The sequence below is a fragment of the Littorina saxatilis genome, linkage group LG2 (genome assembly GCF_037325665.1).
Source record: "Littorina saxatilis isolate snail1 linkage group LG2, US_GU_Lsax_2.0, whole genome shotgun sequence".
NCBI lineage: Eukaryota > Metazoa > Mollusca > Gastropoda > Littorinimorpha > Littorinidae > Littorina > Littorina saxatilis.
Window position 1 is genome coordinate 86,866,438 of NC_090246.1, and position 19,984 is coordinate 86,886,421.

At 41.1% G+C, this 19,984-nt stretch overlaps 1 protein-coding gene across 1 annotated transcript in view; it reads right to left on the reverse strand.

Annotated features, from left to right (window-relative positions):
- The window catches only part of LOC138960437 (uncharacterized), a 220,068-nt gene that overhangs the window by 84,974 nt on the left and 115,110 nt on the right, over nucleotides 1-19,984 (reverse strand). The window contains exons 29-41 of the mRNA XM_070332349.1: nucleotides 19,400-19,966; nucleotides 18,512-18,583; nucleotides 17,716-18,282; nucleotides 16,787-16,879; nucleotides 15,991-16,557; nucleotides 11,206-11,319; nucleotides 9,762-10,328; nucleotides 9,216-9,284; nucleotides 6,252-6,314; nucleotides 3,091-3,806; nucleotides 2,261-2,288; nucleotides 1,142-1,183; nucleotides 112-678 (exon numbers count right to left, since the gene is read on the reverse strand). Coding sequence (XP_070188450.1) covers nucleotides 112-678; nucleotides 1,142-1,183; nucleotides 2,261-2,288; nucleotides 3,091-3,806; nucleotides 6,252-6,314; nucleotides 9,216-9,284; nucleotides 9,762-10,328; nucleotides 11,206-11,319; nucleotides 15,991-16,557; nucleotides 16,787-16,879; nucleotides 17,716-18,282; nucleotides 18,512-18,583; nucleotides 19,400-19,966 — 4,032 coding nt within the window. The remainder of the gene's footprint in view (nucleotides 1-111; nucleotides 679-1,141; nucleotides 1,184-2,260; nucleotides 2,289-3,090; nucleotides 3,807-6,251; nucleotides 6,315-9,215; nucleotides 9,285-9,761; nucleotides 10,329-11,205; nucleotides 11,320-15,990; nucleotides 16,558-16,786; nucleotides 16,880-17,715; nucleotides 18,283-18,511; nucleotides 18,584-19,399; nucleotides 19,967-19,984) is intronic.

Consider the following 19,984-nt stretch of genomic DNA (forward strand, 5'->3'; position numbering starts at 1 on the left):
TAAAGGAAGTATGCAATAGATACCTCTACAGAAAAAAAACCACCTGGTCTTTACAGCGTTCATTCTAATACGAAAATCAATTAAGAAACCTTACAAAAAAAATACACTCACTGGGACAGAAGGCTGCGAAAACTTGATCTCTCATCGCTCGGAGCTCACTGAACTCCTGCACAGCAAAACTGTTCTCCGCCGCTGGCTTGCTGGCGATACCGTCCAACTCCGTGGTGTCTGTCAGGCCGATACCAATGGCGTAGATGTGGATGCCTGCTGCTCGCGCCTGTTCGGCTTCAGGAATGGTTCTGCGCGAGTTGATGTTGGAGATACCGTCAGTGACCACGATGCCGATGTTGGGAACGTTGGGACGCTCGCCGTTTGCTCTGGTGAACATTTGTGTTCTCATGGTGTTGAGAGCGTCGGCTGTGTTGGTGCTGCCGTAACGGTAGGGAATATCGTCGATTGCCTGGAAGATGGCTAGTTTGTTGTTGTAGTCGTTGAGATTGAACTGTATGTAGTCCTCGGTGCTGTAGATGACAACACCCACACGCACGTTGCCGTTGTCAATGTCGGCGATGAAGAGGAAATCTTTGACGAAATCCTTCATGAGTACGAAGTTGGGTTCTGTCACACTGGTGGACGCGTCCAGCACAAAGACCAGGTCGATCTCAGCGTTGTCACACCCTGAAGAACATTTGTTCGAAATACACATTATTCACGTAATTTGCAATAAAAACCACAAACTTTAAAAAGAGCAGGAGAAAAAAACTAACACTTGACTGAGGGAGCATTACCTTTGTTCACAGCTGAAAACGGTTTTGTAGCGATCGGTAGACTACGTCCATTACAGAATTTTGCACTTGATGTAAGAGAGAGAGAGAGAGAGAGAGAGAGAGAGAGAGAGAGAGAGAGAGAGAGAGAGAGAGAGAGAGAGAGAGAGAAGAGAGAGAGAGAGAGAGCGAGAGAGAGGGAGAGACAGAGACACAGAGAGACAGAGACACAGAGAGAGAAAGGGTGAGAGAGGGAGAGGGAGAGAGAGAGAGGGAGAGAGGGAGAGAGGAGAGAGAGAGAGAGAGAGAGAGAGAGAGAGAGAGAGAGAGAGAGGGTGGGATGGCCAGCTAGAAATGTATAGACAGGTTGATCATACCTCGCTTGACTGGTGGCAGTGTCAGAGCTGCAGGGGTAGGCTCTGAAAGAAAAAAGGAATTTCTCCATTGAAACATTTTTACATTCATCAAGGATATGACATGTAAAAATATTCTCGGTGAACATTAAAAATACCCACATTCGAACATTACGCCCTTCAAGGAGAGAAAAATACCCCCCAAATACCCCCCAAGACAAGATATATACATATAAATATGAACTTTGTAACAATTGGCAGCATGTGTCAAAATGCTCAGTTTTATAATACAACTACCATTTAATGAAACATATATGTACACGGAGGCACAATTATAGACACGCAGAGTCACCTACACGCACACCCACACACTCACCCACGAGACAACACAAAACAAATAGTTCCCTTGTTTTACAACAGAAACTCGATTCCTGTCTTTGCCCAAACCAAAATCCGTTGTCCGATTTTCGCGAAAAGTTCGAGGCTACAAGCAGAATAAACTGTAGCAGAAAATGCGAATTTCAATGTTTGCATATTACCAAAACGTATATTGGTATGTTTTTTTAAGTCGCCTTCGCGGTCCGATGTAGAACCTTCCGTGGAAACAATTTTTTTTTAATCTAACAACACAGACACAACAAGTCATTTATACAAAGTTACCCCCCCCCCCCTAAAAAAAAAGAGTTTAAAAAAAAGTACACCAATAATACACCAGGCAAACACACAAAATCAATGCAAATAAAGTACAATAAAACCCCGGAGATAAACACAAAACAATCTCCCACGCACACAAAACAACACCAACTAGAAAGATACATACAGACTAAGAACTCGAAAGAATAACAAAGAACACAAACAAGGCAACATTGGTTTATTTTCTCAAGATTAACAATTGTACTCAAGATGGCAGACAGTAACCAATATACAATAAGCTTTATTTCTTAAACCAATGCCAACAAAGGGTGCATTTTGTTTTAATGTACTCCGATGGACAATTTATCGGAATGACAGACACCCTCACCTGGTGAACATACTTACCGATTGTTGATGGTGCACTTTGCAAAAAATATGAGTCGTTGGTGAAATTTCTGCAACTCAGAATGAACTGTCATTTCACGTTCACGGCTTTTTGGTTTTTTTTACCTTCGCACATGAACCAGATACTTCCTAGCTTTACGAAATAACTACCCCACACCAAATATAAGGACACAAAAAGTACCCCAGTGTTTCTACCCTGTATGGAATGAACCTCTAAATATGTTAAACATAATGTTAAAGTTAGGGAATGCGACGTACATCCAGACAGCATGCTGTTAAAACAAGAAGCTGGTCTGCGGGGATATGTAGTTTATCCATGAAGCCTGCTTCAAGGAAAACTATCACAGACGCTCATGCACGATGGAAAAAACCAACATTAGACAAATCATGGAATTCACAGATTTAATACCATTATTGGATTAACCTAGCTTTGGTCGCTCAGCAAAAATAACAGACCGTCACAAAGAATCAGCTGCACAGTTTTGTTATGTTTTCAAAAATTATTTACATAGCTCGTTTCGTACTGAAATAGGTTCTCAAACAAGGTACGTAGCCTTTGAGAGAGAGAGAGAGAGAGAGAGAGAGAGAGAGAGAGAGAGAGAGAGAGAGAGAGAGAGAGAGAGAGAGAGAGAGAGAGAGAGAGAGAGAGAGATTCAGGAACAAAAGATTGAAGTTAATATGGGATCTCCAGTTCACTTTTGAGAACTTCCTGCGACTGTGCAAACCTGCAAAACTTACTAGTAGTAGTAGTTGGTGTTGTAGTTGTGGTAGTGGTGGTAGTTGTAGTAGTTGGTGTTGTTGGTGAGACTTCTGTAAGAGTGCACACGAACGGAAATCAAACACTATACACTCCTTTGAGATAACCTCTACTAAAGCAAAAGGGATTCAGTATTTCTTTATTTTTCATTCTGGCATTAAAGTACATCACATTATACTTCACCTAGTGAGATATTTTGCATGCAGCAATTCATTTTTATTTCTCCTTCCTGAATTGCAAGAAACCCAATCGCAAAAATCAGTAACAACAAAGAGATGCTTCTAATGAATTCTTCGTTTTGAATGAAAGATGACCCAAAAGACATACTTTCACAGAGAACCGCGAAAACATCGGATCTAAAGTTCCGCAGGTCTGCGAAGTTGTCCACCACAAATCGGTTTTCATCCAACGGCCTGCTGGCAATGGCGTCCAGCTCTGTAGTATCCGTCAGTCCCACGCCAATGGCGTAGATGTGGATGCCTGCACCTTTGATCCTTCTCGCCTCAGCCATAGTTCTTCTCGGCCGGATGGTGGACGCGCCGTCGGTGATAAGTATGGCCACGTTTTGAACGTCACGGCGGTCCCCTCTGTTGGGCCTGAACATCTTCGTCCTCATGGTGTAGAGAGCAGAGGCCGTATAGGCACCACCGTACCGGTAAGGGATGTTGTCTATGGCTCGGAAGAGACTCAGTTTGTCCTGGTGCTCGTTGAGGTTGAACTGCAGGTAGTCTTCATTGCTGTAGATGATGGCACCCACACGCACGTGGCCATCGTCAATGTTGGCGTTTTCAAGGACGTCTTTGACGAAGTCCTTCATGACGAGGAAGTTGGGTTCTGTAACACTGGTGGAGGCATCCAGCACAAACACCAGGTCCACGAAGGCGTACTCACACACTGTGGGAGAAAATATGAGTTATTGTGTGGAGTGTGACCAAGTAAAAGAAACATACATGTAGTTGTACTCACAGTGTGGAAAAAACTATTTATTAGTGTGTGAACTTTGGCCACTGAAAAAATGCATGTAGTTGTACTCACAGTGTGGAAAAAACTATTTATTAGTGTGTGAACTTTGGCCACTGAAAAAAATGCATGTAGTTGTACTCACACACTGGGGGAGAAAATATCACTTACTTTTAGGAATTTGCCCACAGGAAAACATACTTGAAGTTGATAGTTGATTATCAGAAATGCTTTGAAAACCAATGCATGTGATTGAAAGGATGTTTTGAACATGCTGTATCTCATAAACCAAACAAAGAAACAGGTTTACCCAAAAGTAAGCACACACAGACACAGTCACAGACAGAGACGCACACGCAAAACAATGCAGCTAGCTGAGTGGACAAGATGTTGAATCGAAAAAAAATGTCTGTTAGTGTTAGACAAGCAAAAATCAATATGAGAACAATAATTTGATATGTTGTCAGATATCCGGCAGGGTGTGAACAAAGGTACGGCATTCAAGATGCTGTTTTCTTTAATAACTGCTAACACCCACTAATTGCTGCGAAGTATTTAACTCACCCTCTGGAATCGGTTTTGTGGGCGGTAGTGTCGGTACGGTTGGCGAGGCTTCTGAAATAAGCATTCAGAAAGTACCTCTTTATTTTACACCCGCGTTTTTTGTTTTATTTACAATGGAACTCAAACATACAGCATTCAGCTTATTCTGTTTGTAGTATCAGCAATGATACTATTTTAAGGCACCCGTTTAATGAACCAAAAGAAAAGATGGTTGTACCCCCAAAAATAGATGCTTTCACCACTAGTTGTTAAGTTTGATATGTATCCAGTCCTGATACGACATGGTTGGCAGCATCAGAATAAGGCCCTCATTTATACATTTATTTTATGTTTTCTTAAATGACTCCGTTTCTAACTGAAGCCGTTAATACGCTCTGTGATGACAGTAACTTGAATAAAATGCATTACCATCTTAAAGTTTTGTCGTTTGAAAAATTCAAAAGACGCAGCAACTTGTGGAAAATGTACGTTCAATTTGTTTAAAATACTAACTTCGACAAAGAGCAGTGAAGACACTGGTTTTCAGACTTTTCAGCTGGTCAGAGTCCTGCACACTGTAGTGGTGTTCTTTCACAGGCTTGCTGGCCATGGGGTTAAGCTCAGTCAAGTCCTTCAGTCCGATACCAATAGTGTAGATGTGGATGCCTTCTGCTTTGGTTTTATCGGCTTCTACGATTGCTTTGTGGGAACTGATGGACGACACACTGTCAGTTATGACAATGGCAACGTTAGGAACATCAGAACGGTCACCATTGGCCTTTGTGAACATAGTTGTCCTCATCGTATTGAGAGCATCGCCTGTATTGGTAATGCCGTATCGGTAAGAGATTGCCTCGATGGCAACAAATAGGTCTAGTTTAGATGTGTATCTTTTCAGATAAAACTGGAGGAAATCACTGTCACCAATTGTTACAAGACCAACACGCACATTGCCATCGTCGATGTTCGCATCGTAGAGGAAGTCCAGGATGAAATCTTTGACGACCAGGAAGTTGTGCTCACTGACACTGGTGTAGGTGGCCAAAACGAACACGATGTCCACATAGGCATCTTTACACTCTGAGGGACAACCAACGAAAAACAACATTCTGTTGTCTCAATCAGCCACACATTTACCGGACTTTGCATAACAAAAATATGTAAATATTTAATTGTTCCCCCCTTTCCCCCATTTCCTTTCTAATTTGGATGTTTTCAGTTGACGTTGAAGTTTTACGAGTTATATTCATTGAGGGTTTTAATGTTAGGAATCGCATTTCAATGACTAGTACTACAAGCATATTTGGAGAAAAAACACCTGGTCTCATGTACCCATGTACATCGCCTAAACCTTAGGTCCTACGTTTACCGATCAGAATTCATTCTACATTGAAGATTTATATGTACCAACAAGTAGTTCGCTTCAGATCTTGTTCACTCATTTTGCCGCATAAGCACAGGCGCATACACATGCACAGATATACACACACACAAAGACAAACACAGCTCATCGTGACCACAGAAAGGTGAACAGAAATCGCACAGAATGGTAAGAGAAAAGTATCATTTAGAAAAGTGTACAGGGAAAACCGACAGTCATTACCACTGGCAGCATTGTGATGATTCATTGATACCTGATAAGTTCAGATTGGTTGATACTTTATGAGGTAAGGGCGAAACAAGCACAGGGGATCAAATTAATTGCCAGAACAACACTGTGGTCGAAAAATCTAGGATGAAAATGATGTCAATACTTTTTACTGTTGACGTTTTCATTTTTCGTTTTCGAATTTCTCCCGTAAATCATCAGTGTTTATTGTGTGAAAATGTACTCACGAGGAGGGATAGGTCTGGTTACGCGTGGTGTCGTAGGTAAAGTTGTAGGTGTTGTAGTAATCTCTGAAAAAGCGAAACAGTTTGTTAAAACGAGTAGGACAAACAATTATCACACTGCATATAAAGGCAAAGTAATATTGAACTGCTTTTAGTTAACACGGTTTAATAGGAAGAATCAAAGAAATAACTGCCACCAGAATTTGGCCGAGTATTAAACGGATTAAAGCAATAGAGAACTTTCAGAAATGAGTCAAGAGTACATGAATCAAAGAAACAGACAACTGCCTTCACGAATCACCTTCCTTAAAAGAGACAAAAAAGTGCACGGAACTGTAATTTGAAACAAAATCTCCTTGTTGATAAATGAAACTGAGCAAAACAGAAAATGAAACATTGCTAATCTCATCACACTGACAATAATGCGTTACGTGATTAATTTTCCCCATTCAGCTCAGCTCCATCTGGGTTGTCAAATATAAGTGCATATTAATCAAAACAAAAGCTCCTTCTCTCTCTGTGAAACAAATGCAAGAGACGGAAAAGAAGAAAGCACAAACCCCACATTCAAGCAACTTCCCAGATTTCAAGTGTTGTTTAATAACAAAAGATGTGCCAGAACTACTTTCATATAGAGCAGTGAATACTTTGGGTATGAGATCTCTCAGTTGGCGGAATTCCTTTACACTGAAGCGGTTATCTTTCAGCGGTGTGCTGGTAATGGCATTCAGCTCTACATTGTGAGGAAGTGCAATATCAATGGTAAAGATGTGAGTTCCTCTCTCTTTGGCTTCTAATGCTTCGGGGATGGTTCTGTGGGGATTGATGCTGGACACGCCATCAGTAATAAGTATGGCCACGTTCGGAACGCCTCGACGGTCGCCTCTGGCGTTGGTGAACATTTTTTTCTCATCGAGTTCGTACTCCCGTAACGAACAGGAATGCGGTCGATGGCTCTAAAGAGACTGAGTTTATCTGTGTACTTGTTGAGGTGAAACCAGAGGTAGTCATCATGGCTGAAGGTGAGGACACCCACACGCATGTTGCCATTGTTAATATTGAAACTGGACAGGAAGTCCTTCATAAAATTCTTGACCAGGATGGAGTTGCGTTCTGAGACACTAATGAGTCCACAAGAAATACTAAGTCCACAGAGATGTCTTTACAGTCTGGTGGACATTGAATAAATAACAGATTACAAAAAAAGAATGACTGTAGTTTAGAAAGAGTATAGAAAAAGCTTTTTAAAAAGCTTTTCATCAGTAGCATATATGCACATTATATGTTTACTTGGTTCAGCGAGTTCTTATTATCAAGGCAAGACGGGATTTTTTAACACGAATTTACTTTTTCACAAAAGGCATTTTATATGTTTCTTTTATGTCTTCATGGAAACAGATTTATCTGCGAACTGTGTGCATATTCGTTTACGTGGGTGTTACTCTAAAAAAACCTCAAGAAAATGCCATGAATGGTCGTGCACTTCTACCAAACAAATTCACCCTTACCGACGGGAACCGGTTTTGTGGTTAGTAATGTGGTAGTTAAAAGAAAAGTAGTTGGTAAAGTGGTAGACGAAAACGATGGGGTTGGTAATGCAGTTGATGGTAACGTGGTAGATGGTGAATTAGGTGGTAAGGTAGTAGGCGAAGAAGAGACTTCTGGAATATTTGCACATGTACAATATGCTTCAGTATTTTTATAACTTTTGAGTTCAAACTCCTTGTGGCAAAAGATCGAATTATTTGAAACTGTTGGAGTCCAAAATAATGAATACTGTGACCGTAGTATTCTTAAATGTAAGAGAAAGTTATAGAACACGGCGAGGTTAAGTTGAAAAGCGTACGCAAATTCATTGAATACGGTGAAGATGCAAACTGAAATTAAGTATCTGAAGCTCTGCACGCGGATATAATCTTGTACCTAGCAATCACATCTTTGGACGCACAGAACATTTGACTTGATACAAATCGTCTCCATAAATGACAGTAGTGAGCCAAGGCCGAGGTCTGTACAAATGTTTCTCAGTCCACTCTTCAGTATTGTGAGTCCAGTTAATTCTCTGTATGGATCATCTCGCTTTCCTGTTCCTTTGCCCCGAAGACAATTTTGATACTTATTTTTTTGTAGATATTGTCAGGCAAATGGAGATATCTTGTGTTTGTTCCTCAAGAGTTAAGTTTGATGACATAGCATCCCCATGTGTCCCTTGCGACCCATTGCGGTAAGATGCTGAAGAGGTAGACTGGCAGCTCTTATGGACTTTGAGCTGGTTACAAAGATGTCGTGTACAGTGTACAACTGTGGAAACGGGTGGATCAACCTCTGGCTGTCTGCAACTTCTTTGAAGTACCCCACAACACATCACATCAGACTCGTGTCAATTCATTTTTAGAGCCAACGATTTTGGATGTGTGCTGTCTTTGTCTTGCTGAATAAAGATCTTTTTTGTTTTTTAAAACTTGAAGTCAATGACAAAGAAATAAAATTTTCTCTGGTAATGAGAGGAGGAGATGCCTGAACAAGATGCGCTTGCTGAAGATCTGCTCAGTGGCACTTTTATCTTTAAAGAGGTATTCTTCCCCTACGTTATGGCTGTTTCTGCTTGATCAACGAGAAGGGTATACGATGCTAGCTGCCGCTATATCAGCTCCTGGACAGTAATCTTGGTAAAGATGAAGATCAGCAAGACTGCTGTTCTTGAGAAAAGCGACGACCAACAACCGAGTCCAAGAAGTAGTCTATTGTCCCAACACCGATCCGTCGTACCTTACAGTCTCTGCGCCCGAGTGTGCTGTGAAATTCAGAATGTTGTCAATAAATCCGTTTCTTGGTTGTCTCGTCGTCCGTTTCCGCTTCCTTTTGGGTTGTGCTGACCTTTCGCGATTCTTTTACATTCCGTCACAAAATACTTTGTCAAGCAAAAGGGAAATACAACAAATTAGCAGTAAACTGTGTAATACTCACTTGTTGTTGTTGCTCTCGTTGTTGTTGTCGATGGTGTTGTTGGCGATGTTGTAGTTGGTGCAGTAACATCTGCAAGTCATTGATCATGAACATTACATGTTTTATAAGTTTACAGAGGCTTGTCAAAGTTGTATATATCAAAAAGCATTGCGTTTCTTTAAATGGCAAGTGATAGTGTCATGGAAAAGGTCAAAAGGAACATTGGTTGAGAGTTCATTTTCGAGTTACAGAAAAAAAAGTAGACAGAGTGGGAGAGACAGACACATATAGATACAAAGACAGAGACAGACAGACAGACGGACGGACGGACAGACAGAGGAGTGAATACGGCGGATAAGTACAACTGTTTAGCTTTCAACGCGAGGCTAATTACCAAGTGCAAAAGGAATACCTGATTTCATCAGTCATGAACAGAAATCTGAGCACAAGTCTACAACCCTGGACAGATTAAACTTTAAACCAACACGCAGCAGTTTCTTATCAAGTCTAAATCAGGCAAACGACCGCTAGAGTTAGACTGATAAACAAAGGGTTTCATGTAATTACCTTCACAAAATGCTTCGAAGACATCCGACCTGAGACCCCTGAGCTCGCTGAATTTTGCGACGCTGTAGCGGTTAGTTTCTATAGGCGGGCTGGCTATGGCGTCCAGCTCTTTAGTATTAGTCAATCCAATACCAATGGCATAGACGTGGATGCCTTGTGCTCTTGCTGCCTCTGCTTCAGGAATGGTACTGCGTGAGTTGATGTTGGACACTCCGTCAGTAATAAGCAGGGCCACGTTTGGCACACCAGGACGGTCGCCGTTCTCCTCGGTGAACATCTCCGTCCTCATGACTTTGAGAGCGTCAGCCGTGTTGGTGCTACCGTAATCGTAAGGGATCTTATCGATGGCTACAAACATACTGAATTTATCTGTGTAATCCTTGAGGTTGAACTGAAGGTGTGTTTTCGTACTGTAGGTAACGATACCCACACGCACGTTGCCATCATCGATGTTGGCGTTGAAGAGAAAGTCCTGTATGAAGTCTTTGATGACCAGAAAGTTGAGTTCTGTGAAGCTGGTGGAAGCGTCTACCACAAACACTATGTCCACGACGGCCTCGAAGCAATCTGTGCAAAATGAATTGTGAGTTAACAACACAAGTTAAAGTTGCTTTAAGTGTATTATAACAATGATGCATATTTCTTTCGAGCACATGTCTATCGGTATGCTTAGTAAACTCAAAGGATCAATTGAGGTAACAAGTATTTTACTGAACAACACTTATTCCTTTTCTACCATTGTTAAGTATCTTTAAAAAGATCCCACCGAGAGGAATAGATAGACTGCCTTGTCTTTAACTGTTTTGAAACTCCTGTTGTGCAACAGGAAAAGATAAGACCGCTCGCGCATTCTTACATATTGAAACAGGCGTGGTACTTGGAGCTGGTTAAGTTGAAGTTGGTAGAGTTGTGGATGGTATTGTTTTGGAAGTGTACACACGTTAAGCAATTTTGTACTGATCAACAAAATGATTTGAATATATTGTGTGCGCTCCAGCGATTTGAAACTTTAAAAAGAACTCATTATTCTCGGATGAATAGATATATTTGCCGATCATATTTTGGATTTGTTTGTTCTTAAAGGCTAAACAATGTATATTGGAAGCTAAATCAAAGAAAATGTTTTATAACCAAAGGTAAAAATCGGGAGGGTTTTAATCAGGTGATTATGGTTAACACTCAATGGCAAAACCTCGTGCTCTTGAGTCGATCACCAAATTTGGGACATATTTTCAAACGAGCATAAGAGTCAGACCATTTAACCTATAAACTTAAAACTTTGTGAAGGGATCATCCATAATTTTGTGGGTGACATCACTCTATAAATAAAACTGCCTCGAAAAAGTAACATACAGAGGAACCGATTCAAACCCTGAATTTGTGCTTGTCTTGAACTGTTTTGAAACCCCTGTCATGTAACAAGAACAGATACAAACACTCTTACTTATTGAAACAGGCGTGGTAGTTGCAGGTGGTAACGTAGTTGGTGGTAACGTAGTTGGTGGTAACGTAGTTGGTGGTAACGTAGTTGGTGGTTTTGTAGCTGGTGGCGAGACATCTGCAACCACGAACTTTACTCGTGAACAACTGCAAAACATTCTTCCCTCCGATATGAAATTGAAAGCCTACTTCACTGTCCTGTTACTATTTAGGTAAGTGCAGCCTGGCTGCTTGCTTTCAAGTACAAGCCATACAAAGGGCAAGTGAGACGGAGGTCCACGCCTCAAAGCCAATCGAACAATTAGAGTACCTTGCATAAGTTGCCCAAAGACCACCACAAATTCAATGTGTATTCTTACGCAGTCACATTTTTTTCTGATGGGATCCCAATACTTCCACTGTGCGTAAAGGCCTAACAGCCTGTTGTGGAATTTTTTTTAGATCATTCCAAAATAACACATGCTGAAAACAACGCACACAGTTTGTGCACACAATGAGAGAGAGAGAGAGAGAGAGAGAGAGAGAGAGAGAGAGAGAGAGAGAGAGAGAGAGAGAGAGAGAGAGAGAGAGAGAGAGAGAGAGAGAGAGAGAGAGAGAGAGAGAGAGAGAGAGAGAGAGAGAGAGAGAGAGATAGATGAGTTCAGTGTCGTTTTTTCAGCAAATGTATACTACACAAATCCGTGATGCAAAACACTTCATTTTGCATGACACAGGCAGCTAAGCTTTTTGTGCGTAACGGCATCCTCGAGATCTTGTTTACACGCAGATTGTTAAAAGGGTCTCTGAAAATGGGTGTAGTTATTCTAAATCAAGGGATGAAATAGCTTTAAAAATTAAAGGATTATGTTGATGAAAACGAAACCAGAAAATGATTGAACAGATCAATTTCCTTACCGAGGCAATTCATCAGACATTCTGCAAGGTATATCAGCAGGTAAAACATAGCGTACTTTCACGTCCCATACTGGGGAATGTGTGCTCAGAACCCTGTAGATTCCTTTCATCCATTTAAAAAAAAAAAACAAGTCGCGTAAGGCGAAAATACAACATTTAGTCAAGTAGCTGTCGAACTCACAGAATGAAACTGAACCCAATGCCATTTTTCAGCAAGACCGTATACTCGTAGCATCGTCAGTCCACCGCTCATGGCAAAGGCAGTGAAATTGACAAGAAGAGCGGGGTAGTAGTTGCGCTAAGAAGGATAGCACGCTTTTCTGTACCTCTCTTTGTTTTAACTTTCTGAGCGTGTTTTTAATCCAAACATATCATATCTATATGTTTTTGGAATCAGGAACCGACAAGGAATAAGATGAAAGTGTTTTTAAATTGATTTCGACAATTTAATTTTGATAATAATTTTTATATATTTAATTTTCAGAGCTTGTTTTTAATCCAAATATAACATATTTATATGTTTTTGGAATCAGAAAATGATGGAGAATAAGATGAACGTAAATTTGGATCGTTTTATAAATTTTTATTTTGTTTTACAATTTTCAGATTTTTAATGACCAAAGTCATTAATTAATTTTTAAGCCACCAAGCTGAAATGCAATACCGAAGTCCGGGCTTCGTCGAAGATTACTTGACCAAAATTTCAACCAATTTGGTTGAAAAATGAGGGCGTGACAGTGCCGCCTCAACTTTCACGAAAAGCCGGATATGACGTCATCAAAGACATTTATCAAAAAAATGAAAAAAACGTTCGGGGATTTCATACCCAGGAACTCTCATGTCAAATTTCATAAAGATCGGTCCAGTAGTTTAGTCTGAATCGCTCTACACACACACACACACGCACATACAACATGACCCTCGTCTCGATTCCCCCCTCTACGTTAAAACATTTAGTCAAAACTTGACTAAATGTAAAATGAGATAAACAAAACAAAAAACACAAACACACAAAAATCAAGACTATAACTGAAAAAACAAAGTATCAAAGTGGATACTCTTTTTTCCATTTATTATGTAAACTTCTAAACATACTTTCGCACAAAGCTTCAAAGACATCGGATCTGAGATTCCTCAACTCGCTGAATTGTTGGACACTGTAGCGGTTCTCTTCCACAGGTTTGGTGGCTATAGCTTCTAGCTCAGCCGTTTTTGCCAGCCCAACACCAATTGCATAGATGTGAATGCCTTGTGATTTAGCTGCATATGCTTCGGGAATGGTTCTGTATGAGTTGATGTTGGAGACTCCGTCAGTTATGACTATGGCCACGTTGGGCACATCAGGACGGTCGCCATTGGTTTGTGTAAACATCTGTGTCCTCATGGTATTCAGAGCGTCAGCCGTGTTGGTGCCACCAAACAGATAAGGGATCTTATCAATGGCTTCAAAGAGACGGTATTTATCTGTGTGTTGGTTGAGGTGAAACTGCAGGTAGTCTTTGGTGCTGAAGGTAACGATACCGACACGAACGTTGCCATCGTCAATGTTGGCGTTAAGAAGGAAGTCTTTGATAAAGTCTTTCATTGCCAGAAAGTTAAGTTCTGTAAACACTACAAAGACTATATCCACAGGAGCGTTGTAACAACCTGTAGAAACGAAAGGTTAGAGAGATTAACAGCACAGTACGAACAGAGTTTCAGAAACTAGGTCTCTTTTCACAGTCCGTTTTAAAAAGTCGATACAATCAAAGACTGTGGAGCATATTTCAAAATGTATTTTTTACTGAACTGACGTACAGTTTTCACCAAATTTTAAAAGAATGAGCCACACATCAAAACTGCAAAACGTTCCGACAGATTTGATAATAAATCCGATGTACGTACTAACGGATATAGCAGTTGTAGGTTGTAATGTAGTAGCCAGCAAAGTGGTGAGTGTGGTTGGTAGTGTTGTTGGTGACATTGTTGTAGTTGGTGGAGAAACATCTGCAACCAGGCATTTATCAAAATGACTCGATGATGTGAAACTTTGCAAAGTCATCTGCTTGTTTTTTCGCATTGTTTAACACATTTGATCAGATGAGGACGTCGGTGAAACTTGTACTGTCAAGGCCTTGATGCTCAGCCAAGGACAATCTAACTTTCACATCCGTTAACATAAACGTTTATTGATATGATATGATATAATATGTTGACAGACTGGTACTTAGGCTGTTGAGCCTTTGTCTGATCTTTTGATCAGTTGCTATCCTAGCCTAACTTTGAGCTAGGTAACCTACACGATCTTTTGACTTACACTTAAGACGACATGTTTCAAGTGAGTTTAAGTAACAAAAGCTTTAACACATTTAAAACGTGTACATTTTCATTGACGCCTTTCAGGGTCATAACTGCGCATATCAATTTGTATTTGCATTTTTGTACATACGTACATAGCCTCACTATCTCATCCAGGAACCAACATTAGTCAAAAGAAAAACAATGTACTCAAAAATGCTTTGAAATCTCGCATGGCCATCATGCAGTCCTTCTAGTCACAAAATACACATTAGTTCATCAACTTATTTTCACACTGCTTCAAAGAATTCGGATCTGAGATTTCTCCACTGACTGAATTGTTCGACGCTGTAGCGGTTTTCCTCAACGGGTTTGCTGGCCATGGCGTCTAACTCTTTTGTGTCTGTCAGCCCCACACCAATGGCGTAGATGTGAATGCCTTGTGCCCTAGCTGCCTCTGCTTCAGGAATGGTTCTGCGTGGAGACTCCGTCTTGATCGATTGCACCATTTCGTGGTTTGGGTCACTTTTTGTGCACGTTGATGTCGGATTGCGCAAAATGTGTCACATCCAGGGGAAATTCGTGCTGGGACCAGGTGATATGAGTCAGAGTTGCCGTTCCTTTTAGTGACATGGATGCACGCAACGCAACGCAACGCAGTGACGAAGCAAACAGCCATTGTTTCTGTGTACAGCGCAGCACTGCACTGGCTATATCAAGAACAGGCTAAAGCAGCACGCTGTATAATCGCGGTATGTACCAAGTAGAAGAAAAGGGGTAAAGTAGATACTATTGAGTTAAAGGAAGGGAATCATGCGTCTATGGGTGAAATGTACTTGGCGGAAACAGGACTTCAAATGATCAGTTGCAACAAGGGGTCGCATCAAGGATCACTTGTCGGGTGGTTGCAAGGAGTTGCGGACTGCAAGAGTGTCCTCTGCTTGCAACGCAAAATCTCTATATGTAATACAGCCTAGCGCACAGCATGCACAAGAGTCCTGTGGACGTTCAAAAATACCAGGTTTTGACCCATAACAATTTGTATTTCGGAAAGGTAATCTAAAGGGACATATTTACTATTGCCATATTGCTAGACAAGAGCATTGACATGCCGTCTGTTTTATTACTGTGCCCAGGTGTTAATTCTGGGTCCATTATTTGCAAGACTTACCAGCAAGGCATTGTAGGGCAAAATATAGATTTTTGCTATTTCTGAGGAAAACATGAGCGAAGATTTCGGAAAAGAAGACATAAATTAAGAACAACATGCATCATTATTAAGAACAATATAATAACCATAATAAAGGAACGGAACATTTATGCCAGAAGGAGTTTAGGCAATTGAAACTAATTATCCTAATGAACAACTAGAATTATAATAAAATAAAATGAACCCACTTTCACAAAAAGCTTCAAAGACGTCCGATCTGAGATTCCTCAATTGGCTGAACTGTTCGACACTGAAGCGGTTTTCCCTTGTGAACCCTCGATGAGAGTACTATGTATGTTACTAAACAAAATATTGTCAAATACACCTACAAAAAAAAAAAAAAATCAGAAAGCACGGGTTTCATATCCACAAAACAGAAAATCACTGAAATCAGGTTGTGGTACTTACTTTCACAGAATGCTTCAAAGACATCCGATCTGAGGTTCCTCAATTGGCTGAACTGTTCGACACTGTAGCGGTTTTCCTCAATGGGTTTGCTGGCCATGGCGTCTAACTCTTTTGTGTCTGTCAGCCCCACACCAATGGCGTAGATGTGAATGCCTTGTGCCCTAGCTGCCTCTGCTTCAGGAATGGTTCTGCGTGAGTTGATGTTGGACACTCCGTCAGTAATGATAACAGCTACGTTGGGCACATCAGGACGGTCGCCGTTGGCTTCTGTAAACATCTGTGTTCTCATGGTATTTAGAGCGTCAGCCGTGTTGGTGCTACCATACTGGTACGGGATATCATCAATGGCCCTGAAGAGACTCAGTTTATCAGAGTATTTGTTGAGATGAAACTGCAGGTAGTCGTCAGAGCTGAAGGTAACGATACCCACACGCACATTGCCATCGTCAATGTTGGCGTTGAAAAGGAAGTCTTGGATAAAGTCTTTGATGACCAGAAAGTTGAGTTCAGTGAAACTTGTTGAGGCATCGACCACAAAGACCAAATCCACCTCGGAGTCGAAGCAATCTGTAAGGAAGAAATAAATGGTTTTAGAATGTACGTTTGTTGTTAAGATCGTGAGTTTAAATTTACCCAGCTTTGCTAATTCAGTAATTGGAACCATAACTGAAAAGTCAAATTAAGAAAACAACAACAAGAGATTGATAGCACGCTTACAGGTTGAAATTTGCCTTAATGATAAAATGCGCTTAAAGACCTTCACACACTCCCAGCATGAATGAATGACAGCACTTACCGACGGATACAGGTGTTGTAGGTGGCAATGCAGGTGTTGTAGGTGGCAATGTAGGTGTTGTAGGTGGCAACGTTGTTGGGGGCACTGATACTTCTGGAAATATTTACAAATTTATTGCAACGTTAGAATGATCTGAGAGAAATAATAATTCCAGAGGTTGCTCTGAACGGATCCTCTACAATGTCCACGATCAAACAATTTGCCATTTCAATGGTGTGGAACATCACAAATACTGTAGTTTGACTCATCCTGCACTGACTGTGTTAGTGCACACAGTGTACTCAAGTGCTGCACTACTTGAACATTCACAGTTTGCATACTGTAGAAATGGAAGTTGGAACCCTAAAGCTTCAGTTGAATGTACAAGAGAGAGAGAGAGAGAGAGAGAGAGAGAGAGAGAGAGAGAGAGAGAGAGAGAGAGAGAGAGAGAGAGAGAGAGAGAGAGAGAGAGAGAGAGAGAGAGAGAGAGAGAGAGAGAGAGAGAGAGAGAGAGAACAAAAGAAATGCATAGTTCACTGTATTTAAGACTGATTCTGTTCAATGATAAAACCAAAGTTAAAGCATCACATGCCTCTTCACAAGATCGCTTTGTTCATCAAACTTTTGGTAAGGTCGTCACGGGCCCAAATCGATGGGTACACATAGAAAAAGAAACGAACTACACCCGAACAAAACAATCAATCCAAACAGGAATGATGGAACCAAACACGAGCGATTTTACTATATCCATGAGTAAAAATGGCCATAAGGAATTCGTAAACTCAGGCTCAAGTAGCCTGAAAAACATGTGAACCCTCGATGAGAGTACGATGTATGTTACTAAACAAAATATTGTCAAATACACCTACAAAAAAACAAAAAAAAATCAGAAAGCACGGGTTTCATATCCTCAAAACAGAAAATCACTGAAATCAGGTCGTGGTACTTACTTTCACAGAATGCTTCAAAGACATCCGATCTGAGGTTCCTCAATTGGCTGAACTGTTCGACACTGTAGCGGTTTTCCTCAATGGGTTTGCTGGCCATGGCGTCTAACTCTTTTGTGTCTGTCAGCCCCACACCAATGGCGTAGATGTGAATGCCTTGTGCCCTAGCTGCCTCTGCTTCAGGAATGGTTCTGCGTGAGTTGATGTTGGACACTCCGTCAGTAATGATAACAGCTACGTTGGGCACATCAGGACGGTCGCCGTTGGCTTCTGTAAACATCTGTGTTCTCATGGTATTTAGAGCGTCAGCCGTGTTGGTGCTACCATACTGGTAAGGGATATCATCAATGGCTCTGAAGAGACTCAGTTTATCGGAGTATTTGTTGAGATGAAACTGCAGGTAGTCGTCAGAGCTGAAGGTAACGATACCCACACGCACGTTGCCATCGTCAATGTTGGCGTTGAAAAGGAAGTCTTGGATAAAGTCTTTGATGACCAGAAAGTTGAGTTCAGTGAAACTTGTTGAGGCATCGACCACAAAGACCAAATCCACCTCGGAGTCGAAGCAATCTGTAAGGAAGAAATAAATGGTTTTAGAATGTACGTTTGTTGTTAAGATCGCGAGTTTAAATTTACCCAGCTTTGCTAATTCAGTATATGGAACCATAACTGAAAAGTCAAGTTAAGAAAAAAACAACAAGAGATTGATAGCACGCTTACAGGTTGAAATTTACCTTAATAATAAAATGCGCTTAAAGACCTCCACACACTCCCAGCATGAATGAATGACATCACTTACCGACGGATACAGGTGTTGTAGGTGGCAATGTAGGTGTTGTAGGTGGCAACGTTGTTGGGGGCACTGATACTTCTGGAAATATTTACAAATTTATTGCAACGTTAGAATGATCTGAGAGAAATAATAATTCCAGAGGTTGCTCTGAACGGATCCTCTACAATATCTACGATCAAACAATTTGCCATTTCAATGATGTGGAACATCAAAAATACTGTTCTTCGACTGATCCTGCACTGACTGTGTTAGTGCACACAGTGTACTCAAGTGCTGCACTGCTTGAACATTCACAGTTTGCATACTGTAGAAATGAAAGTTGGAAACCTAAAGCTTCAGTGGAATGTACAAGAGAGAGAGAGAGAGAGAGAGAGAGAGAGAGAGAGAGAGAGAGAGAGAGAGAGAGAGAGAGAGAGAGAGAGAGAGAGAGAGAGAGAGAGAGAGAGAGAGAGAGAGAGAGAGAGAGAGAAATGCATAGTTCACTGTATTTAAGACTGATTCTGTTCAATGACAAAACCAAAGTTAAAGCATCACATGCCTCTTCACAAGATCGCTTTGTTCATCAAACTTTTGGTAAGGTCGTCACGGGCCCGAATCAATGGGTACACATATAAAAAGAAATGAACTACACCCGAACAAAACAATCAATCCAAACAGGAATGATGGAACCAAACACGAGCGATCCTACTATATCCATGAGTAAAAATGGCCATAAGGAATTCGTAAACTCAGGCTCAAGTAGCCTGGAAAACATGTGAACCCTCGATGAGAGTATTATGTATGTTACTAAACAAAATATTGTCAAATACAACTAAAAAAAAAATTAAAAATCAGAAAGCACGGGTTTCATATCGTCAAAACAGAAAATCACTGAAATCAGGTTGTGGTACTTACTTTCACAGAATGCTTCAAAGACATCCGATCTGAGGTTCCTCAATTGGCTGAACTGTTCGACACTGTAGCGGTTTTCCTCAATGGGTTTGCTGGCCATGGCGTCTAACTCTTTTGTGTCTGTCAGCCCCACACCAATGGCGTAGATGTGAATGCCTTGTGCCCTAGCTGCCTCTGCTTCAGGAATGGTTCTGCGTGAGTTGATGTTGGACACTCCGTCAGTAATGATAACAGCTACGTTGGGCACATCAGGACGGTCGCCGTTGGCTTCTGTAAACATCTGTGTTCTCATGGTATTTAGAGCGTCAGCCGTGTTGGTGCTACCATACTGGTAAGGGATATCATCAATGGCTCTGAAGAGACTCAGTTTATCGGAGTATTTGTTGAGATGAAACTGCAGGTAGTCGTCAGAGCTGAAGGTAACGATACCCACACGCACGTTGCCATCGTCAATGTTGGCGTTGAAAAGGAAGTCTTGGATAAAGTCTTTGATGACCAGAAAGTTGAGTTCAGTGAAACTTGTTGAGGCATCGACCACAAAGACCAAATCCACCTCGGAGTCGAAGCAATCTGTAAGGAAGAAATAAA